This window comes from Apodemus sylvaticus, chromosome 7 (genome assembly GCF_947179515.1).
Source record: "Apodemus sylvaticus chromosome 7, mApoSyl1.1, whole genome shotgun sequence".
In the NCBI taxonomy this organism is placed as follows: Eukaryota; Metazoa; Chordata; class Mammalia; order Rodentia; family Muridae; genus Apodemus; species Apodemus sylvaticus.
In genome coordinates, this window is record NC_067478.1 from 53236076 (window position 1) to 53261257 (window position 25182).

The following is a 25182-nucleotide window of genomic DNA, read 5'->3' on the forward strand; positions in this document are numbered from 1 at the left end:
GAATGGTATATATAATCACACTCATAAATAAGTTGCTATTAAAATATTTGAGCAGCACAAATTAGCTTTGATTTCTTTTTTAAGAAATCTAAAACTGGAAAAGTAAGGAAGTGTGCTGGATCTGTGAAGAGTTGAGGAAGGAGAGTGAATATGATGAAAATATGCTAGATGAAAATTTCAAGGAACTAATATTGAAAAATGAAAATGTGACTCTGGCACAGCACACCATACTCAAGTGACACAGGGAGGTACCTTATCCACCCAGGAGTGTGGAGAGAATGGCCTGCACAGGTACAACCAGACCCCTACCCCCACCCCCCACCCCACCACCAGTCTAGCTACTCAGAGGATCATGCCAGGAACCCTCTGGTATAAGCCCTCCGGTTTCTATCTCCGGTTTGGGTCCATCTTCTGTCACAGCACACCATACCCAAGTGGCTCAGGGAGGCATTTTGACCACCCAGGAATGCGGAGGAGTCTTCCTGCACAGGCAGAACCACCCCTGCCACTCAGACGATCATACCTATAACCCTCTGGTGGAAGTCCTCCAGTTTCTGTCTCTGGCTTGGGATCACCCTCTGCCACTGCACACAATATCCAAGTGACGCAAGGAGGTGGCTAACCACTCAGGAGTGCAGAGAGGCCAGAGAGCACAGGTAGGACTACCCCTGATGCTCAGAAAGGAAACAGTCAGAAACTCTGAGGACACAAGAGCCTAGAAGCAGCCTGGCCCAGGAGTCTTCCAATTTACGCCTGCACCCAGAGTTGATGAGAGACACAGAACTATATGCCCAAATACAACCACAAGAGAGCAGGTCACCCAGGAGTACCTACATACCAGTGTACACAGAGAGAACGGGTCTTCCTGGAGCATAGATACAGAGGCTTGCATGACAGATAAGCTACAGTCAGAAACAGCAACACCTGCTAACACCAGAGATAACCAGATAACAAAAGGCAAACACAAGAACATTACCAACAGAAACCAAGGCAACAGCCAGGCAGTGGTGGCACACACCTTTAATCCCAGCACTTGGGAGGCAGAGGCAGGCAAATTTCTGAGTTCTAGGCCAGCCTTGTCTACAGAGTGAGTTCCAGGACAGCCAGGGCTATACAGAGAAACCCTGTCTCAAAAAAACCAAAAAGAAAAAAAAAAAAGAAACCGAGGCAACATAGCACCATCTGAACCAAGTTCTCCCACAAAAGCAAGTCCAATACCCCAACACAACAGAAAAACAAGATCTGGATTTAAAATCACATCTCATGATGCTGATAGAAGATTTCAAGGAGGACATAAATAACTCCCTTAAAGAAATACAGGAGAACATGGGCCGACAGGTAGAAGCCCATGAAGAGGAAACACAAAAACCACTTAAAGAAATATAGGAGAGCATGGGTCAATAGGCCGAAATCCTTAAAGAGGAAACACACACACACACACACACACACACACACAAAATCCCATAAAGAATTACGGGAAAATACAAAAAAGTTAAGGAACTGAACAAAACCATCCAGGATCCAAAAACAAAAGTAGAAACAATTAAGAAATCACAAAGGGAGACAACTCTGGAGATAGAAATCCTTGGAAAGAAATCAGGAGTCATAGGTGCAAGCATCAAAAACAAAATGCAAGAGATAGAAGAAAGAATCTCAAGTGCTGAAGGTACCATAGAAAACATTGGCTCAACAGTCAAAGAAAATGCAAAATTCAAAAAGCTTATACCCCAAAAGATTCCAGGAAATCCAGGACACATGAGAAGACCAAACCTAAGGATTATAAGTATAGAAGGTGCCAGTAAATATCTTAAACAAACTTATAGAAGAAAACTTCCCTAACCTAAAGAGAGAGATACCTATGAACATACAAGAAGCCTAGAGAACTCCAAACAGACTGGACCAGAACAGAAATACCTCCTGTCACATAATAATCAAAATACCAAATGTATTAAAGAAAGAAAAATATTAAAAGCAGTAAGAGAAAAAAGCCAAGTAACACATAAAGGAAGACCTATCAGTATTACATCAGACTTCTCACCAGAGACCATGAAAGCAAGAAGATACTAGGCAGATATCACACAGACCCTAAGAGAACACTATACCCAGCAAAATTCTCAATCACCATAGATGGAAAAACCAAGATATTCCATTATAAAACCAAATTTACACAATACCTTTCCACAAATCCAGCCCTAAAAAGGATAGTAGATACAAAATGCCAACATAAGGAGAATAACTACACCCTGGAAAAAGCAAGATACTAATCTTCTTTCAACAAACCCAAAAGAACATAACAAACATACAAATAACATCAAAAGTAACAGGAAGCAACAATCACTATTCCTTAATATCTCTTAACATCAATGGACTCAATTCCCCAATAAAAAGGCATAGACTTACAGACTGGATACATAAACAGGACCCAGCATTTTGCTGCATACAGGAAATGCACCTCAGTTTCAAAGACAAACACTACCTCAGAGGAAAGGCTGGAAAACAATTTTCCAAGCAAATGTCCCCAGGAAGCAAGCTGAAGTAGCCATTCTAATATCCAATAAAATAGAATTTCAACCAAAAGTCATCAAAAGACACGGAAGGACACTTCATACTCATAAAAGGAAAAATCCTCCAAGAAGAACTCTTGCTCCAAATACAAGGGGCACCTTCATTTGTAAAAGAAACTTTCTAAAGGTCAAAGCACACATTGCACCTCACACAATAATTGTGGGTGACTTCAACACCCCAATCTCTTCAATGGGCTGACCGATCAGGGAAACACAAACTAAACAGAGACACAATGAAACTAATTGATGGTTTGGAACAAATGGATTATATAGAAAATTTCATCATAATGAAAGAATATACCTTCTCAGCACCTCATTGTATATTCTCCAAAATCGACCATATAATTGGTCACAAAAGAGACCTCAACAGATATAAGAAGATAGAACTAATCCTATACCTCTTATCAGATCACTATGGAGTAAGGGTGGTCTTCAATAGCAGCAAACTGGAAGCCCATATACACATGGAAGCTGAACAATGCTCTACTCAATGGTACCTTGGTCAAGGAAGAAATAAGGAAAAAATCAAAGACTTTTTAGAATTTAATGAAAATGAAGACACAACATACCCAGATTTATGGTATACAATGAAAGCAGGGGTAAGAGGAAAACACATAGCTCTGAGTGCCTCCAAAAAGAAGATAGAGCATACACTAGCAGCTTAACAACACACCTGAAAGTTCTAGAACAGAGAGAAGCTAATACACCGAAGAAGAGTAGGAGGCAGGAAATCATCAAACACATAGTTGAAATCAACCAAGTAGAAACAAAAAGAACCATACAAAGAATGAACGAATCCAGGAGCTGGTTCTTTGAGAAAATCAATAAGATAGATAAACCCTTAGCCAGACTAACCAGAGGGCACAGAGACAGTATCCAAATTAACAAAATCAGAAATGAAAAGAGAGATATAACAACAGAAACTGAGGAAATTAAAAATCTCATCAGATCCTATTACAAAAGCCTATATTCAGCACAACTGGAAAAATGGATGAAATGGACAATTTTCTAGACAGAAACCAAATACCAAAGTTAAATCAGGATCAGATAGACCTTCTAAACCATCCTATAACCCCTAAAGAAATAGAAGTGGTCATTGACAATCTCTCAAACAAAAAAAGAACAGGACCTGAGGGTTTTAGTGCAGAATTCTGTCAGACCTTCAAAGAAGACTAGCACCAATACTCTTCAAACTATTCCACAAAATGGAAACAGAAGGAACACTACCCAACTCATTCTATGAATCCACAATTACGCTGTTACCAAAACCACAAAAAGATCCAACAAAGAAAGAGAACTTCAGGCCAATTTGCCTGCCGAATATCAAGGCAAAAATACTCAGTAAAATTTTTGCCATCCAAATCCAAGAACAGATCAAAACAATCATTCACAACGATCAAGTAGGCTTCATCCCAGGGATGCAGGGATGGTTCAATATATCGAAATCCATCAATGTAATCCACCACATAAACAAACTCAAACAAACAAACAAACAAAAAAAAACCACATGGCCATTTCATTAAATGTTGAAAAAGCATTTTTGCTTTCAGCATCCTTTCATGTTAAGTCTTAGAAAGATCAGAAATTCAAGGCCCATACCTAAACATAATAAAAGCAATATACAGCAAACCAGTAGCCAACATCAAACTAAATGGAGAGAAACTTGAAGCATTCCCACTAAAATCAGGGACCAGACAAGGCTGTCCACTCTCTCCCTATCTATTCAATATAGTACTTGAAGTTCTAGCTAGAACAATTAGACAAAAAAAAGGAAGTCAAAGGGATACAAATTGGGAAGGAAGAAGTCAAATTATCACTATTTGCAGATGATATGATAGTATACTTAAAGGACCCAAAAAACTCCACCAGAGAACTCCTACAGCTGATAAACACCTTCAGCAAAGTGGTTAGATGTAAAATTAACTCAAACAAATTGGTAGCCTTTCTATACTCAAATGACAAAGACGCTGAGAAAGAAATTAGGGAAATGACACCCTTTACAATAGTCACAAATTATCTAAAAATACCTTGGTGTGACTCTAACCAAGCAAGAGAAAGATCTGTATGACAGGAATTTTAAGTCTCTGAAGAAATAAATTTAAGAAGATCTCAGAATATGGAAAGGTCTCCCATTTTCGAGGATTAGCAGGATTAATATAGTAAAAATGTCCATCTTGCCAAAAGCAATCTACAGATTCACTGCAATCCCTGTCAAAATTCCAACTCAGTTCTTCATAGAGTTAGAAAGAGCAATTCTCAAATTCATCTGAAATAACAAAAAAAAACAAGACTAGCAAAAACTATAATCAATTGTCAAAGAATTTCTGGGGCAATCAGAATCCCAGACCTCAATCAATACTACAAAGCAATAGTGTTAAATACTGCATGGTATTAGTACAGTGACAGGCAGGTAGATGAATGGAATAGAATTGAAGAAGCAGAAATAAACCACACACCTATGTTAACTTGATCTTTCACAAAGGAGCTAAAACCATCCAGTGGAAAAAAGATAGCCTTTTCAACAAATGGTGCTGGCTCAGCTGCCAGCTAGCATGCAGAGGAATGCAAATCAATCCATTCTTTATTTCCTTTTACTAAGCTCAAGTCCAAGTTGATCAAGGACCTACACATAAAACCAGACACACTGAAACTAATAGAAAAGAAACTGGGAAAAGCCTTGAACACCTGGGCACAGGGGAAAATATCCTGAACAGAACACCAATAGCCTATGCTCTAAGATCAAGAATTGACAAATGGGACCTCATAAAATTACAAAGTTTCTGTAAGGCAAAGGACACTGTCAATAGGACAAAATGGCAACCAACAAATTGGGAAAAGATCTTTACTAGCCCTACACCTGACAGAGGGCTAATATCTAATATATACAAAGAACTCAAGAAGATAGACTCCAGAAAACCAAACAACCTATTAAAAATGGGGTACAGAGCTAAACAAAGAATTTTCACTTGAGCAATGGCTGAGAAGCACCTAAATAAATATTCAACATCCTTAGTCATCAGGGAAATGCAAATCAAAACAACCCTGATATTTCACCTTACATCTGTCAGAGTGGCTAAGATCAAAAACTCAGAAGACATCAGGTGCTGGTGAGGATGTGAGAAAGAGGAACACTCCTCCACTGCTGATGGGATTGCAAACTGGTACAACAACTCTGGAAATCAGTTCGGTGGGTCCTCAGAAAACTGGGCATAAAAGTACTGGAGAACCCTGTTATACCACTCCTGGGCATGTAACCAGAGGATTCTCCAGTATGTAATAAGGACACATGCTCCACTATGTCCCTATTTATGATTGTCAGAAGCTGAAGGAACCCAGATATCCCACAACAGAGAAATGGATACAGAAAATATGGTATATTTATACTATGGAATACTACTCAGCTATTAAAAACAATGAATTCATGGAATTCTTAGACAAATGGATGGAACTGGAAAATATCACCCTGACTGAGGTGACCCAATCTCAAAAGAACACACATGGCATACACTCACTGATAAGTGGATATTAGCCCAGAAGCTTGGAATACCCAAGACTCATTTCACATATCAAATGATGCCCAAGAAGGAGGAAGAACAAAGTATGGATACTCTGGTCTTTTGTAGAAGGGGGAACAAAATGCCCACAGAAGGAGATAGAAAGGGTGGAGCAGAGTCTGAGGGAAAGACCATCTAGTGACTGCCCCACCTAGGGATCCATACTATATAGTTAAAAAACCCAGACACTATTATTGAGACCCACAAGTGCTTGCTGCCTGGAGCCAGATATAGCTGTCACCTGGGAGGCTCTGCTAGTGCATGACAAATAGAGGGGGACACTCTCAGCCAGCCATTGACCTGAGCACAGGGTCCCCAATGCGGGAGCTAGAGAAGGACCCAAGGAGCTGAAGGGGTTTGCAGTGCCATAGGAGGAACAACATTATAAGTTACCCAGTACTCCCAGAGCTCCCAGGGACAAAACCGTCAACCAAAGAGTGCACATGGAGTTACCCATGGCTCCAGACGCATAAACACCAGAGGATAGCCTTGTTGGGCATCAAAGGGAGGAAAGGCCCCCAGTCTTGGGTAGACTTAATGCTGTGGTGTTGGGGAATACCAGGACTGGGAAGCGGGAGAAGGTTGATTGGGGAACATGGGGAGGGGAGATGACTTATGGGATTTTCAAGGGGGGCAACCAGGAAAGGGGGACAACATTTGAAATGTAAATAAAGGATATATCTAATTTTAAAAAAAAGAAAAAAAGAACTCCGAGAGGTGGGACTGGGAGGGGTCAACATCTGGGATGTATATAAATAAAATAATTTTTAAAATCTAAAAAATGAAAATATTATAAAAACAAATATATACTTTCACCTTAATATTACCTTGTATTATTATTTTAATTTTGTGAATATAATACTATGAATGTGGTTCATATATTGAGAATTTGTTGTAATAGAATACCAAAAGAAATCCGAAAACTTCATATTTAATTGTTTTCAGAGTCATTAAAAATTATTTTTCTAAATTTCCTCTTTCCCTCATTTGTGGAGCATATTAAAAAATAATAAGAGTATCAAGTGAAAGAAAAGTATTCTTGCAAACTTGGTTTATGATTTAAACTTTATAATTGGAATTTCTATTTCCTAAACAGAACTGTGGTGGTAATAGAGCTAATGTAGGCATTTGTAATAATCCAAAAATGTATTTTATCTTCATAAAATTAAAAGTCCTAGAGATGCTGTGAATAAGACTCAGTATTTGAGAGTGTTGACTGAGAAAGCATGAGGACCTGAGTTTGGATACCCAGCACCCAGGTAAAAACCTGGGAGACAAGGAGGGACTCAGGGGATGGGGATTGTCTATCATATGTTGAGGATTTGATTTTGTGCTTACATGGAAGTTCACAGTCTGTGGCAGGTCCCTACCAACAGTTTTTTAACAGGTCAATAAAGACCCAGCATCCAATGGCTGGGCAGGCTGAGGTGGGATGTTTGGTATTCCTGGGAAAGAGATGCTGAGGGAGAAGGAGCAGGATCTCCATGATGAGGAAGCAGGGATCAGACTTGAGAGACCTCTGACAAGTAAGAATCCAGGAAAGTGGCTCCAGGGGCCACTTTCTCGATTTGGTCTGGAATAGCAGAGATGAAACGTAGATTTAACAATATCAACTCAGGAATATCAAAGGGGAGTATGTTAGCCACATGGAGATATAAGAGTGGCCCAGTCACTGAGCTAGTAAGGCATATTAAAAGTTACAATGCACACGTTCACAAATCCAGAGAACTCTGGGGGCTGGCAAGAAGCGTGATTAACCACCAGGAGCTCAGCGCAGTTTAACAATTTACCACTACAGTCGTGCTTGCTTGTAATCCCAGGATTTTCTACATTGGAATAGGAGAGACATAACAATCACTAGCCCTTTCTGGCAAACCCCATAGTTCCAAAGATAGTGAGGCCCAGACTCAGTTGAGAGATAACTATTTCAAAAAGTAAGGTGGAAAGTGAGGGAGCCAGGCACATGATGGTCTCTTCTAACCCACACACATGCTCACAGACAAGCACATGCATGTGTGTACATAAATAAACACATTAGTAAATATTTATTATATATTTACTAATATATAATATTTATATAATATTATATATTAAATATTATAAATATAAATACTTACTATATAATATTTATAGTAAATATTATAAATGCAGAGCATGGTGGTACGTGCCTAGAATCCTAGTACATGGGACACTGAAACAGAAGGAATCAAAGACATCTCGGGCTGCACAGTGAGTCTCTGACTCATGCAAAACAGAAGACTGGGGACAGTTAAAGGGCAGTATTGTTTTTAATCCATTCTTAGATGTTACATTTTAGAATGTTATATTTCCCTAGAGAGTTGTTAAACCCAACTCATTATGTTTCAATAAGGAAAAAGTAATAAGGAAATGAAAATGATGTGTGTGAACCACATACTGAATAGTCTTCAGAATGGTTATTATATTGGAACAATTATTAACGAAGACTAGACTTACGAAGGATTTTAGATAAAACAGAAAAGAGGCACCCAAATTGAGCCATCTTACCTGCCATCCCAGATCTCGGAAACTCACATAGAGTTCATGCTTCTTGCAGGCTTGTTTTTGTTCACTGGTATTATAATCTACAGATTAAAGAAAAACAAAATTCAGATTTAAACAAATGACTGCCTACTAGTACACTAGGTATTGCGGTATACAATTTCTGTTATGAGATTATATATAGATAAGGTTTCTAGAAGAGACTGTGTCTGAAGATATAAAACAGGAATTTGACACTTGACCAAGAATTTTGGCTGTTGATCAATTGTGATGTATAGAATGTAGATAATATCATTTGCTTTATAAAGTTCTGAAAAGATTTCTATTGCCACCTATTCATCAGGCATCAGCTGGTGCTGCCTTTCATTGACTTCTAACTTTAGCTGTGTAATAATTCATTAACTCAATCCTACTATAGTGGTGCTTTATGTAAATATATGCTGCATATTCATACAATACTTTCTGCATAGATACTTTCAGAGCAGATGCTAATGTCTTTAGAGATCTTACTTAAATAATAAGTGCCATCAATATAAGATTCAAATGAATATTCAATTTAGGCGTCTTCATCCATTGCTAATGGAAGTAGCCAGGCAAAAAATCAATCAGACAAATAGCTCAAGGAACTCACTCTCTTTTCTCTTCATTCTCATATCCAACCTGTCAGGAAGTCTCCTACACAACTTTCAAATAGATTTCAAACCCACTTTCTCACAGTCTCCACCATTGCTTCTGGATCAACACACCATAACACACACAACATAGTAAAAGCAATATACAGCAAACCGGTAGCCAGCATCAAACTAAATGGAGAGAAACTTGAAGCAATCACACTGAAATCAGGGACCAGACAAGGCTGCCCCCTTTCTCCTTATCTTTTCAATATTGTACTTGAGGTACTAGCTCGGGCAATTCGACAGCATAAGGAGGTCAAAGGGATACAAATTGGAAAGGAAGAAGTCAAACTATCATTATTTGCAGACGACATGATCGTCTACCTAAGTGACCCAAAGAACTCCACTAGAGAGCTCCTACAGCTGATAACTTCAGCAAAGTGGCAGGTTATAAAATCAACTCCAGCAAATCAGTAGCCTTCCTATACTCAAAGGATAAGCAGGCTGAGAAAGAAATTAGGGAAATGACCCCCTTCACAATAGCCACAAACAGTATAAAGTATCTTGGGGTGACTCTTACCAAACATGTGAAAGATCTGTATGACAAGAACTTCAAGACTCTGAAGAAGGAAATGGAAGAAGACCTCAAAAAATGGGAAAACCTCCCATGCTCATGGATCGGTAGAATCAATATAGTTAAAATGGCCATATTGCCTAAAGCACTATACAGATTCACTGCAATACCCATCAAAATCCCAACTCAATTCTTCACAGAGTTAGAAAGAGCAATTCTCAAATTCATCTGGAACAACAAAAAACCCAGGATAGCTAAAACGATTCTCAGCAAGAGAAGAAAATCTGGGGGAATCAGTATCCCTGACCTCAAGCGATACTACAGAGCAATAGTGTTAAAAAACTGCATGGTATTGGTACAGTGACAGGCAGGAGGATCAATGGAACAGGATTGAAGTTCCAGAAATGAACCCACACACCTATGGCCACTTGATCCTCGACAAAGAGGCTGAAAACATCCAATGGAAAAAAGATAGCCTTTTCAACAAATGGTGCTGGTTCAACTGGAGGTCAGCATGCAGAAGAATGCGAATTGATCCATCCTTGTCTCCTTGTACTAAGCTCAAATCCAAATGGATCAAGGACCTCCACATAAAGCCAGACACTCTGAAGCTAATAGAAAAGAAACTGGGAAAGACCCTTGAGGACATCGGTACAGGGAGAAAGTTTCTGAACAGAACACCAATAGCATATGCTCTAAGAGCAAGAATTGACAAATGGGACCTCATAAGGTTACAGAGTTTCTGTAAGGCAAAGGACACCATCAAGAGGACAGATCGGCAACCAACAAATTGGGAAAAGATCTTCACCAATCCTATATCAGATAGAGGGTTAATATCCAATATATATAAAGAACTCAAGAAGTTAGACTCCAGAAAACCAAACAACCCTATTAAAAAATGGGGTACAGAGTTAAACAAAGAATTCTCACCTGAAGAACTTCGGATGGCAGAGAAGCATCTTAAAAAATGCTCAACTTCATTAGTCATTAGGGAAATGCAAATCAAAACAACCCTAAGATTTCATCTTACACCAGTCAGAATGGCTAAGATTAAAAATTCAGGAGACAGCAGGTGTTGGAGAGGGTGTGGAGAAAGAGGAACACTCCTCCACTGCTGGTGGGGTTGCAAATTGGTACAACCACTCTGGAAATCAGTCTGGCGGTTCCTCCGAAAACTGGGCACCTCACTTCCAGAAGATCCTGCCATACCACTCCTGGGCATATATCCAGAGGATTCCCCACCATGTAATAAGGATACATGCTCTACTATGTTCATAGCAGCCCTATTTATAATTGCCAGATGCTGGAAAGAACCCAGGTATCCCTCAACAGAAGAGTGGATGCAAAAAATGTGGTATATCTACACAATGGAGTACTATTCAGCCATTAGAAACAATGAATTCATGAAATTCTTAGGCAAATGGATGGAGCTAGAGAACATCATACTAAGTGAGGTAACCCAGACTCAAAAGGTGAATCATGGTATGCACTCACTAATAAGTGGTTATTAACCTAGAAAACTGGAATACCCAAAACATAATCCACACATCAAATGAGATACAAGAAGAAAGGAGGAGTGGCCCCTGGTTCTGGAAAGACTCAGTGAAACAGTATTCGGCAAAACCAGAACGGGGAAGTGGGAAAGGGTGGGAGGGAGGACAGGGGAAGAGAAGGGGGCTTACGGGACTATCGGGGAGTGGGTGGGCTAGAAAAGGGGAAATCATTTGAAATGTAAATAAATTATATCGAATAAAAAAAAAGAACGATCATCCATCATGATCAAGTAGGCTTCATCCCAGGGATGCAGGGATGGTTCAATATAAGAAAATCCATCAATGCTATCCACTACATAAACAAACTCAAAGAAAAAAACCATATGAGCATCTCATTAGATGCAGAAAAAGCATTTGACAAAATTCAGCCTCCTTTCATGCTAAAAGTCTTGGAAGAACAGGAATTCAAGTCCCATACCTAAACATCGCTAAAGCAATATTCAGCAAACCGGTAGCTAACATCAAGCTAAACGGAGAGAAACCTGAAGCAATACCACTAAAATCAGGGACTAGACAAGGCTGTCCTCTCTCCATATCTTTTCAGTATAGTACTTGAAGTTCTAGCTAGAGCAATTAGACAACATAAGGAGGTCAAGGGGATACAAATTGGAAAGGAAGAAGTCAAATTATCACTATTTGCAGATGACATGATAGTCTACTTAAGTGACCTGAAAACCTCCACCAGAGAACTCCTACAGCTGATAAACAACTTCAGCAAAGTGGCTGGTTATAAAATCAACTCAAGCAAATCAGTTGCCTTCCTATACTCAAAGGATAAGCAGGCTGAGAAAGAAGTTAGGGAAACGACACCCTTCACAATAGCCACAAACAATATAAAGTATCTTGGTGAAACAAGTGAAAGATCTATACAAGAACTTCAGATCACTGAAGAAGGAAATTGAAGAAGACCTCAGAAAATGGAAAAATCTTCCATGCTCATGGATTGGCAGGATTAATATAGTTAAAATGGCCATCTTGCCAAAAGCGATCTATAGATTCAACACAATCCCCATCAAAATTTCAACTCAGTTCTTCACAGAGTTAGAAAAAGCAATTCTCAAATTCATCTGGAATAACAAAAAACCCAGGATAGCTAAAACTATTCTCAACAACAAAAGAAATTCTGGGGGAATCAGTATCCCTGACCTCATGCAATACTACAGAGCAATATTGTAAAAACTGCATGGTATTGGCACAGTGACAGACAAGTGGACAAATGGAATAGAATTGAAGATCCATAAATGAACCCACACACCTATGGTCACTTGATCTTTGACAAAGGAGCCAAAAACATCCAGTGGATAAAAGATAGCCTTTTCAACAAATGGTGCTGGTTCAATTGGAGGTCAGCATGCAGAAGAATGCGAATTGATCCATTCTTATCTCCATGTACTAAACTTCACTCCAAGTGGATCAAGGACCTCCATGTAAAACCAGACACACTGAAACTAATAGAAAAGATCCTGGGAAAGACCCTTGAGGACATGGGCACAGGGGAAAAGTTCCTGAATAGACCACCCACAGCTTATGCTCTAAGATCAAGAATTGACAAATGGGACCTCATAAAATTACAAAGTTTCTGTAAGGCAAAGGACACTGTTAAAAGGACAAAACGGCAACCATCAAATTGGGAAAAGATATTCATCAACCCTACATCTGATAGAGGGCTAATATCCAATATATACAAAGAACTCAAGAAGTTAGACCCCAGGGAACCAAATAACCCTATTTAAAAATGGGGTACAGATCTAAACAGAGAATTTTCACCTGAAGAAATTCAGATGGCCGAGAGGCAACTTAAGAAGTGCTCACATCATTAGGCATTAGGGAAATGCAAATCCAAACAACCCTGAGATTTTACCTTACACCAGTCAGAATGGCTAAGGTCAAAAACTCAGGAGACAGCAGGTGTTGGCGAGGATGTGGAGAAAGAGGAACACTCCTCCACTGCTGGTGGGGCTGTAAGATGGTACAACCACTTTGGAAATCAATCTGGCGGTTCCTCAGAAAACTGGACATGACACTTCCGGAGGATCCTGCTATATCTCTCCTGGGCATATACCCAAAGGATTCCCCGGCATGCAATAAAGACACATGCTCCATTATGTTCATAGCAGCCTTATTTATAATAGCCAGAAGCTGGAAAGAATCCAGATGCCCCTAAAGGAGGAATGGATACAGAAAATGTGGTATATTTACACAATGGAATACTACTCAGCAATTAGAAACAATGAATTCACAAAAATTTTAGGCAAATGATTTGATCTGGAAAATATCATCCTAAGTAAGGTAACCCAGTCACAAAAGAATACACATGGAATGCAATCTCTGATAAGTGGATATTAATTAGCCCAGAAGCCCTGAATACCCAAGGCACAAATTGCATAACAAATAACTCCCATGAAGAAGTATGGAGAAGGTCCTGATCCTGAAAAGGATTGATCTAGCATTGGAGGGGAATATAAGGACACAGAAAAAAAGGAGGGAGGTGATTGGAGAATGGATGGAGAGAAGAAAGTTTATGGGACATATGGGGAGGGGGGATCCGGGAAAGGGGAAATCATTTGGAATGTAAACAAAGAATATAGAAAATAAAAATATTTTAAAAAAGAGAAATAGATAACTTCCTTCAAAGAAATTTTGTGTCACTATTTCACCTTCCAACTTAATGACTGAATTGCGAATAAAGGAGTCTCAAACCATAAACCAAATGATGGCTCTGTTATCTTTATAATTATTTCAAAGGATTATTTGTTTGATATTGGTTTAGAAAATAAGCACCAATACTCTTCAAACTTTTCCACCAAATAGAAACAGAAGGAACACAACACAACTCCTTCTTCGAAGCCACTATTACACTGATACCAAAACCACACAAAGATCCAACTAAGAAAGAGAATTTCAGGCCAATTTCCCTTATGAATATCGATGCAAATATACTAAATAAAATTCTTGCCCACCGAATCCAAGAACACATCAAAACGATCATCCACCATGATCAAGTAGACTTCATCCCAGGGATGCAGGGATGGTTCAATATAAGGAAATCCATAAACAAACTCAAAGAAAAAAGCCACATGATCATTTCATTACATGCTGAAAAAGCATTTGACAAAATTCAGCATACTTTCATGCTAAAAGTCTTGGAAAGGACAGGAATTCAATGCCCATATCTAAACATAGTAAAAGCAATATACAGCAAACCGGTAGCCAACATCAAACTAAATGGAGAGAAATTTGAAGCAATCCCACTAAAATTAGGGACTAGACAAGGCTGCCCCCTCTCTCCATATCTTTTCAATATAGTTCTTGAAGTCCTAGCTAGAGCAATTAGACAACATAAGGAAGTCAAAGGGATACCAATTGGAAAGGAAGAAGTCAAGCTATCACTATTTGCAGATGATATGATAGTATACTTAAGAATTTCCTCCTTATGTAATAATTGGATAAATATATGTTAATAGTGAGAAATAAAGAAAATTTTGTTTCAGTTTCTGTCCTCTCATTTCAGGAAAACTTCTACCATAATCTGAATAATACAACAGTTTTAGTCAAGCAGTGAATGAGTATGTTTTTAGTCATAAATATAAAATGAATACATTAAATACACACATTTATAGATATATAGATAGATAGATGCTAAATAGACAGACAGACAGACAAATGAATACAATGATAAATATAAATTACATGTATGGTTATTAGAATCCCATGTTTATAAAAAAGAAAATGAATAAAATTTAAAAGTCCAAATATCTCATTTCATTAATACAATTTCATAAAGACTAAGTGATATATATTTATGTATACATATATATAATATTACATAAAGGTAATGAGCAATTAAATTTATAATAGATTCTTATTCCAAGAGACTGATGTCATGGAGTTATACCTGCACGCTTATTCTGTCAGAAATAAAAATTAATGGGCACTGAGTGAAGTAAATATTTTACCCAAATCAGCAAAATCTGCAGTTAGGTTTACTCTCAATAGTTGGCAGAGTAAGCGGCAGGAAGAAGGTCTAGGAAATGATGTTTATGGCTTTAAAAATATTGACTGGCAGCCCTTAGGAGATTAAATAAAATGATCGTAATTCTGCTGTTGATGTACAAGTACACAGATGAAGTCATGTGCCCAACCCCCGCATGCCCACAGATTGCCAAGAATCTTGACCTTCTCCTGGGGCTCCTTACCCCACTGTATGAATCACCAGACCCAGACTCTTCAGGCCAGGCCACATTGCATGAAGGCACACACAACATATCTGTGTTCCCCCTCACAACTTCTCTCAATTCTGATCACCATAAGCCATTTGTGCCAGATCCCTCCTCAGGCTCAGCCAGGCCCACACATCCTGTACACAGAGCAGGCCTGGTGAGTCTACTTGACCCTATCCTGCATGTACATTACTCAGTTTCAAGACCTACACCTGAACTCACAAGAAGAGCCTGGCCCAGCCAAAAATATATCTTTGCAAGACTCCAGGTTCAGACCAGGTGGCACATCCTATGCCCCAGCCTGGCCTGCTGTGTCCACATCAAATATACAAACAACAAAAGACCATATGCCTAGATCTCATATTAAAAATAATATGAAGGATAAAGACACCACAACCATACCTCCACAAATCCACCAATGCTGTAGAAATGTTCTCCAGTAAGAATTATAGATGAACCCCATGATACAGAATTTTAAAGAAAAGTCATAAACATTATCAAAAATGAGGAATTTAAGGAAGATACAAACAACTCAGTAAAATTATAAATAGACTCAAAGTGAGAAAGCACCTGAAGGATTTGCAAAACAACACAAACACAAGTCTGAATGAAATGACTGAACTCATTGAAGAGAGAGAAACCATTGTCAAGAACTCAAGCTGAAATGAAGTTGTAATTGAGAAACTAAATCTCTCAACTAGAAAAGTCAAGGGATTCCATCAGTAGAATGGGTCAAGTAGAAGACAGATTAAGCCTTGAAGCTAAGTAGAGGAACTAAAACAAACTAGCAGAGAATATTAATTTTTTAAGCACAGGAAAGGATCATGCTGGAAATATGAGACACCAACAAAAGGTCAAATTATAGATGAGGGAGAATAATCATAGGTCAATGGAAAAAGCTGATCTTCAACAAGATCATAGAAGAAAATGTCCATAAGCTAAGGAAAAGCATACTCACAGAGGTGCAAGAAGCACAGAGAGGACCCTATGGTAAATCAGTTATGTCACTAAAAACACAGAAAAAAAGAAAGATTCTTGAAAGTTGCAAAAGAAAGAACAGAAATCACAAATAGAGGGAAAACCCACTAGAAAAACACAGCTAATTCCTCAGTGGAAACTTTGAAACCCAGAAGAACCTGAAGCAATGTATTCCAAGATCTAAATATCACAACTGTCAGTCAAGATTACTGTGCCCAGAAAAACTATGTGCCAGAGTTGAAGGAAAAAGAAAAGCTTTCCATGATCCCAATGGGCTAAGATATTCATAACCATCAGGCAGCTCTAAGTAAAATATGGAAAGAGATACTTTGGACAGAAGAAAGGAGTAAGCAAAACCAAGAGACTTTAGAAATTCCCATAATTACTCAGACACAATGTGTGACTAAAACCAGCAAAAAAAAAAAAAATCAAACAAGATGACTACAATCAACACATAGCTTTCAACAATAACTTTAAATATTAGTGGCCTTAACTCTCCAATCAAAAGGCAATGGCTATTTGAATGGATTTTTAAAACTTTACCTTTCTGTTGTATCCAAGAAACTCAGTTTAAAGATAGATATCACCTGAAAGTGAAAGGATGGGAAGAAGAATTCCAATACAAAGGGAGCAGGAATCACACAAGTCCTGTTCTCCTAATGCCTGACAAACTAGACTACAAACGGAAATGTGCCAGAGTAGATAGACAAGGACAGTTCATTCTACGTAAGGAAACAATTAATCATGAAGATATTGCAATCCTAAATATATATGCACCAAACTCTGGAGAAAACAAATTCATTTACAGAATTTACTACTAGAATTAAATAAACAGGTTAACGTCAAACTATTAATAGTAGGTGACTTTAATATCCCACTTTCTCCAATAGATAGATATCTGGATGAAAAATAACAGAAACATCATCATTAAATGGCACACATTAGATGGAATTAACACATATCCACAGAATATTCCACCCTAAACCCAATAGTGAGTGTGGTGTGTGTGTGTGTGTGTGTGTGTGTGTGTGTGTGTGTGTTTATATGCATAAACATATTCAGCAGATCATGAAAGGTTCTCTAATAAAAAGTACATTCTGAGACAGAAAACAAATCTTTAAAAATTAAGAAAATTTGAAATAACTCCCTGTATCCTGTATTGACTATAATGTAATAAAACTTGAAGTGGACAGCAAGCAAAGCACAAACCCATGGAAATTAAAAACTCCATTTTGAATGATGACTAAGTCAAAAAAAGGAATCAAGTACAAAAGCAATCAAATAAATGCAAGTTAAAGCCACTTGAGATTGTATATCATCCCAGTCAGAATGTCAGGTAATGGATAGAATTAGAAAATAATTTGTACTGAATGAGGTAAGGCAGACTCAGAAGCACAAATGCTACATGTCTCTCATGTGAGGTTCCTGGCTCCGTAGTGTCATATGTCTGTTTGATAACCTGGATAAACCAAATAAACTTGGAGATAAAAAGGGTACCACAGAGGAAAGAAGAAGGATCACTAGAAACTGAAGCAGCAGGACATGGAGGATGCAAAGGACCTGAGAAAGGACTTATTTGGGAAGTGATAATGTGGTCAGTACAGAAGGAGGGGAAGAAAGAAGTTAAAAAAAAAAATCACACTGAAGATGTCTGGAAGAGCCATAAATGAACATATTGTTTTATTTATTTTTTATTTTTCCTAAATTGTGTACAATTGTATCTTTACATATAGTTGTTCATTTTAAATAGTTTAAGCCACTTGGGCCGACAATGCTCCTAAATAGTCTTAGTCTGTCTAATAAAAACCCCAATACCACTCATATGAAACCCTCTTTTGAGTTGTTGATCAGTCCAATTATGCCCTCAGTCACCTCCCAGAGGTTGAAGGTAGGTCCTTGATGCTGATAACACTACACGTGTAGGACAGGACTTGGAAGATACGAGTTGGATCTGACCATAGAGTCACCTCCCTGGAGACTAACTTTCATAGTCCAGGATAGTGGTAAGTAAGCTGCCAATGGAGGAAGTGCCAACAGTCACACCTAGCTGTCAAGCCCATAAATCACAACAACAAACTTCAAGGCAATTTATTCTCAAAGGTGCAATAGTGGCACTGATATAGAGCAGCAACCAATAGCTTTCAAATTGATAGCTGACTAATTGGACTTAAGGCCCATCCAACAAGAGAAACACCATGCCTGGTGTCAAAAACCTAGTTAAGGATTAGTGAAGTCATGGATATTAAGAGGAGACCCCCAAACCACAAGTTTACTAAACCAGCATGCTACCTAACTGCATTCAAAATACTTGCCTTATTCATACACACAAGAGTTACTCCTTTTGCAAAAGATAAAGAGCATTACAGAAAAATTATAATTTATCATAATGAACCACTGAACCTGGGAGTCCAACCTTACTGGATACATTTCCAACATCACTCCTACACTTCTGGAAGGCTCAGGTAACAATGCAAAAGAGAAGGCAAAAAGACTGCATGACCAGAAAAAAAAAAAAGACCAGTAAAACTACTGTGAGATTGTCTCCTAGAAATGAGAGGGAAGCTTCACCCAGGATATTTCAACTTATTTAGCTGACTATCCCAGACATGAACAAGCACAACAATAGACAGGCTAACACGGAGCAGGAAAACTCTCACAGGGCCTCCACCCCTAAACAAAGTATTCCAGGTAACTGAGGATACTGAAGGCAGTAGTATCTTCCCTTACTGATAAGACTCTAATAGAGATAAGGCTCCTAATTGCTTATCCAATACCAAATGACCATCCCTGATATCATGTGGATACAAACAACACTGAATGGAATTAGAGACTCTGTGTGTGTGTGTGTGTGTGTGTGTGTGTGTGTGTGTGTATTTGTGTGCATGTATAACAATAATAATTAAAGAACTGGAAGTTAGGAATTTGAGATGGGGTGGAAAGGAGATATGGGAGGATTACAAGGAAAGAAAAAGAACTTTTTCTCCATGAAAAGACATGATATGTTTATTTTTAATAAATAAAAATATATTAAAATTAAAAAGATGTCATGATAGAAATTACTAATAAGTTCTGGTTCCACAGCCAATACTACAAACAATATGCTAACTTACTTCAAACATAATGCAGGTGTTATATTTCCCCTGGTTTGGCTTTTAATGGTAGTAGCATTGGAAAAATAATGTCAAATGTTGAAAATATTAAGTATTTACACAAATATTATGACTAATTTCTAGAAAAATATGAATTTAATTTTTATTTAAAATATCATTCTATTTTTACCTAAAAATAATAAAAAGCACAATGAAATAGAAGTGGAGGAATAAAAACCCTGAGATCTATATAAACTTTCAATTTTCTGAGCATTGACTATTAAAACAGCAAATGAAGAGCTGCCATTGGAAGCCATGTTCTGACTGGGGCCGTGCTGATCTGGGAGTCCTGAACTGCCAGCTGAGGTCGTGAGCTGCCACTGAGGACCATGTCTGAGCCTATGGTTCTATTGCAGCTGGGGTCTGTGTTGATGTTTATGGTCTGTGTTACCACCAAAAGCCATGTGGATGTCCGTGGCCTCTGCAGTATGTGGCCGTGTTGACGCCCAGGAGCCATGCTGCCTGTAGGGACCACACTGACGTGAATGGCCTGTAAATCCATTTGAGGCCAAGCTGATGTCCGAGCTCCAAGCTGCCTCCAAGGGCCTTGCCTGGGTCCATGGTCCTAGCACATCTAGGGGCTATATCCATGGTCTGTGCTGAAGAGTAGCAGTCTAAAAAGGAACCCACCTTAAAGAACTTTTAGGAAGTGTGATAGGAATGCTGAAGTCGGCTCCCACAATTGGTGGCTTCTGGTGGGGATGTAGGAGAAAAAGGACTCAGTTTTACTTAGGGGGCAGGCCACTGAGAGTCTGACCATGTTCCAGTGAGTATGTGGATAATACATACTGGACTTGTTTTGGTTTTGTTGTTGTTTGTTTGTTTTTGTTTGTTTGTTTGTTTGCTTTTATTATTGTTATCTGTTTCTAATTTTTAATTTTTCGGGGGCTCACAAGGGAGGAGGACAACCATGGAAGGAATGGGAATGAGAATGATTAGGGTGTATGATGTGAAATTCCCAAATAATGAATGAAAATATATATATATAAGGCAAATGAAAATAGACATGGCTGAGTATATAAATGGAATGATAATCGACTAAATTAAGTAAAAACAAACAAACAAAACAAAAAACTTCCACATATGTATCAACAATGTTGCATTTAAGAGTTATCAACAATTATCCTTCTAGATGTTATGTAGTAGGTATTTGCTAGATATAGTTGATAGAGGAATGGTAAATAGATGCAGATATATATATATACATATTTTATATAGAGAGATTCAAAATAGAACAACATTTAAATGAAGTAATATGTTGAAACTTTTCTCTTTCAAAGCAAATGATATCTTTTAACTTTCTTCTTTTGTTTTCAAAAAAAGAAGTAAGCAAATAGAGAATTAGGACAAAAATTAATTTATTCACAGAAAATGATAAATGCAGCCTAATGAAGCACAAAATAGACTGTTCAATAAGATGAATTCCATATATTCTTCAAGGAAATTTTTGATAAACCTAAAAAAGACAGATAGGCCACACTAAGCGAATTACCAACTTGAATATGTACAGCCCAACCCAGATTGCTGTTTTTGTTTGTATATGGATAGATGTGCTTTGTGGGAGATAAACTTGTGACACAACACAGTAACTAATAAATTAACAGCTACCTGGAATGCTTCCTTAATTCTGTCTAGCCAAGCATCCCTGTAACCATACAAAGGGCATCTACACCTTTGAATAGCTATTCTTGAGCTGTGGTTCACAACCCCTTTGAGGATTCAATGACCCTTTCAGAGTAATTATTTATCAGATATATTGCATATTAGTGGATTCACAACAGTGGCAAATTAGTTATGAAGTAGCAATGAAATAAGATTTTGGATAAAGGGCTGCAGCATTAGGAAGGCTGAGAACCACTGCCTTATAGGCTACTGCCATCAAATTTTATCTACAAACTTTAGATTCCAGCTGTCTGCTAGACTTCTCTAGCCGAGAGCCTCCCAAATGTCTCCCATTCGCTGTTTGTACTTCTTGTCTCATTTTTGATTCCATACAAACTCTGAGTAAATAGGATCAACAGTTGCCTAGTGGTCATATCCAAAACTACACAACTAGTAGGTAATGCAGCCAGTATTAATGGATAGAAGAAGGAAAAAAAAATGTGCCAATAAAGAGATAGGGCTAGCACATGACATACTAGATATGCTAGAATAATTGCTTGGGAAAGGTTTCTAAAACCTTTCACAATTCACAGAATAATCAATCATTTTAAATGTTAATTTCTATACAGATCATCTAGATTAGAACCATTTTTAATGTATGTAACATTGCAGGGTTTTCCTTTTTTATAACTTTTCATTGGTTCTTTTCACATCACACACCCAAATCTCACTCATATCCTTCCTACCTCCTATCCACTCTCCACCCATAAAACCCTTCCCTCTACAGACCAAAAACTCCTTGTGGAAGCTGTGGTGTGCCACAGTGTGTCCCACAGTATGCCCTTTTGTCCATACTTCTTTGCTTGCAAATGTTCATTGCATTGACTCATTGGTCTGGCGTGAGGACTCTGGCTTCTGCTATTCTATCAATACTGGAACCTCACTGGAACTCCTCAGAGATATCCTGCTGTTATCCTATGTTATGGGATATCCTGTAGTTTTGAATCTGTAAGACCAGCCCTTTCATGCACTCTAGTAGTTTATCAATGGGGTAGATGTTGGGATGGGCCAATTCAAAGACCTGGATCTGGGCCTGAGAGTTATCTGAGCTGGTCAGCCTGCTGGTGCTCCCTCTCTCATGCCCTAGGGGCTGGCTCATCGCCATCCAGTTTCAGTTCTACTGTGCTGCCCAGGAGAGGTGCAGGGCCTGCTCTCCCAACTGCTGAGGCAGGTAAGGCTAGCTCTCCTGCTCTGATGTCTTTGGGGTCAGCTCTCCTCCGTGCCATTGGTAGCAAGGGACTGCTCTCCTTCACTCAAGTCACCAACCAGATGGTAGACAAGTGGCACACTCACACCCTCAAGGCTGTCTTACCCTCAATGTGGGATTTTCATTACAGTATTAATTTTAGAAACTTCATTCAGAAATAAGCAAAATGTTCATTTAAAATTATATGATTACACTAATTCTAGTTTTATTTAAAATGCTGTGACATTTTAAAAGACTCAGGTCATTTTGCTAGGAATATGACTAAATCGCATCTAAAATACATAAAATGTATCATTTATGATGTTTTACTGGTGATATATTATAAAGTATCTTAGATAATTTAATTGATTCTAGTCTCTTGTTTAGATTGATATGTTTCAGAAGGTAAGTTTCCAGTAGATACATTAGACAAGAAGCAATGCTTATTTGATTTGAGAATACATGCAGAATGTTTGAGTTAGGATTAACTGTGTGCGAGAACAACCCCAAACACTATCAAGGCTTTAGGCAGGACCGTCACATGACCAGATGCACTTTCAAGGACTCCTATTACTAAGCATGTGGTAAAGTGTTTTCCAGGGTTCTGGCGTGAGCTGAGATTTGGTGTATTTCCTGTTAGCTTTCACAGATCCTTCATATTCTGCTGTTTGGAGTACTTTGTGTAACTCTTGAAACAACATCATGGTCCATGGTTTCCTTGAAAACCTTATCAAGCTAAAGCCTTTGTATCCTCAAAAATGGCTGGCTTAAAACGTAGCTAATGTCTTTTCTTCTTTCCTCTAACATCCAGATTTTATAAGAAGAAATTCGTTGTGCATGTCAATATGACATTATCACTATCTTCTATAGGATCCTTGTTCAACCTTCTTGCCAAAGGACCTGAGACAAGCAATCTCTGAAAAATCTGAAAGCAATAATTCTACAAATATTCATTTGAATTCAGAAGTTGGTTTTCCAGGTGCGATCACAAGTATCTGGTGGACACGTACCTCATTTTAGCTTTTCTCCCAGGCTGTCCTGTAGGATTATGTGCAGGACAGGGAACACAGAAGTTCTAAGAAAGGGCTCTTTTCTCCTTTGCCCTCCTTCCCTTTTCTCCTTCCCTCCCTCCCTCTGTCCCTCCATGCCTTCTTTTTATCATCTCTCTTTGCTTCTCTCCTCCCTTCCCCCTCCCCCTTGTTTTTATGTTTTTACATAATCCCTAGAGAACTCAGGCTGGCTTGGAATTCTGAATTTCTAGCCTCAGTCTCCTAAGTAATGGGATTACACAAGTTCCTCATCATGTCCTATATAAGACTCTTTAAAATAGGACAAAAATAAACTAAAATAGTCAAAATGACCTGTCCTGGATTTTGATTCTCCTATGCTTAGTGCTTTTTCAAACTTCCAATATTTCATGAGATTTAACAAACTTCTATCATTACTTTCTGTAACCTGCCTCTACTGTGCATTAGTCAGGGAGCCTTTGTTCCCTGACTAATTCGTTCCATCATTTATTACCAAAGCCTGGTACTATTATGGCATCTATTATTTATATTTGGATAATTTTACATTTTCTCTGGTATTTCAAGCCCCCCAAGTATCAAGTGTTCTGTTTATATTACCATTCCCTCTATTTCAGCCCCACCTCTCAGCTCAAATCCTAAGAGGCTTTTCCAGTCTGCTTGATTATTACCTATTGAAAGGTTAAGTCTCACAGAAAACCAGCTACTTTCTTATTATCAAAATAGGAATGAGCTTCAAAACCATCTACCACATATTTTACAGAGATGCTCGCCAAGGACAAACTTTGCAAAAAAAGAAATATTAGTTTATTTTATAATAAGCGCATACACTAAATGTGTTGGGAAACTGGTGAAAGGGCTCCTGACTGCTGCTCCATATGTTTTATTCATCGATGGATATAGAAGGACATTTGTTACTTTGTGGTCAAGAAGAGAAGATAAATAGAGTTGGCCCACAGGGAAAAGGACTTTGATGATTCTGGTTGCTGGAACCTTCTGCCAGAGTAATTATAAGCTTGAATAATAAGAGCATAGCTGTCTTTTGTGCTTTCCAATTTCCTCAAAATTATTAACTATTCTACTCAGTTTTAGAAAACTCCTTTCCTGATTCACAGTGCTACATTAAGTTAAAAATATTTCAGTCAAATTCAGAAACTTTCTATCTGTGTATATATATATATATATATATATATATATATATATATATAATCTTTGGCAAGGTAGTATTTGCAAGGGAAGGGGGGCTTAAATTATTTTTCTCCATTTTCATATTTATAACCATAGTTTTTGCCAAGCTAAATATTTTGTGAGAATCTTTAACAAAATAGTATAAAACTACCATTCTTCTTAAATAGAACTCTCTTTGAAAGATTCATTTTATATACATAGCATTTAATTCAGCAAAATGTAGTACCATATATAATTATCTCCTATTGCTTCTGTTTCTAGACATAACAAATGAAATTCTGCCTACCATGATTAATCTGGCAACTACACTTTAGGAGGGTGAACGAATTCCACCTTTTGAGAATTTCTGGTTCTAGGAGATTGGTTACATTGAAGTAACCTCAAAAGAATGAAAT

At 38.1% G+C, this 25182-nt stretch overlaps 1 protein-coding gene across 2 annotated transcripts in view; it reads right to left on the reverse strand.

Annotated features, from left to right (window-relative positions):
* Bmp5 (bone morphogenetic protein 5) overlaps nt 1–25182 on the reverse strand; it is a 146312-nt gene that overhangs the window by 9235 nt on the left and 111895 nt on the right. For both annotated transcript variants that reach the window (XM_052189424.1, XM_052189423.1), the window contains exon 5: nt 8645–8721. In XM_052189424.1, the coding sequence (XP_052045384.1) occupies nt 8645–8721 (77 nt within the window). The remainder of the gene's footprint in view (nt 1–8644; nt 8722–25182) is intronic.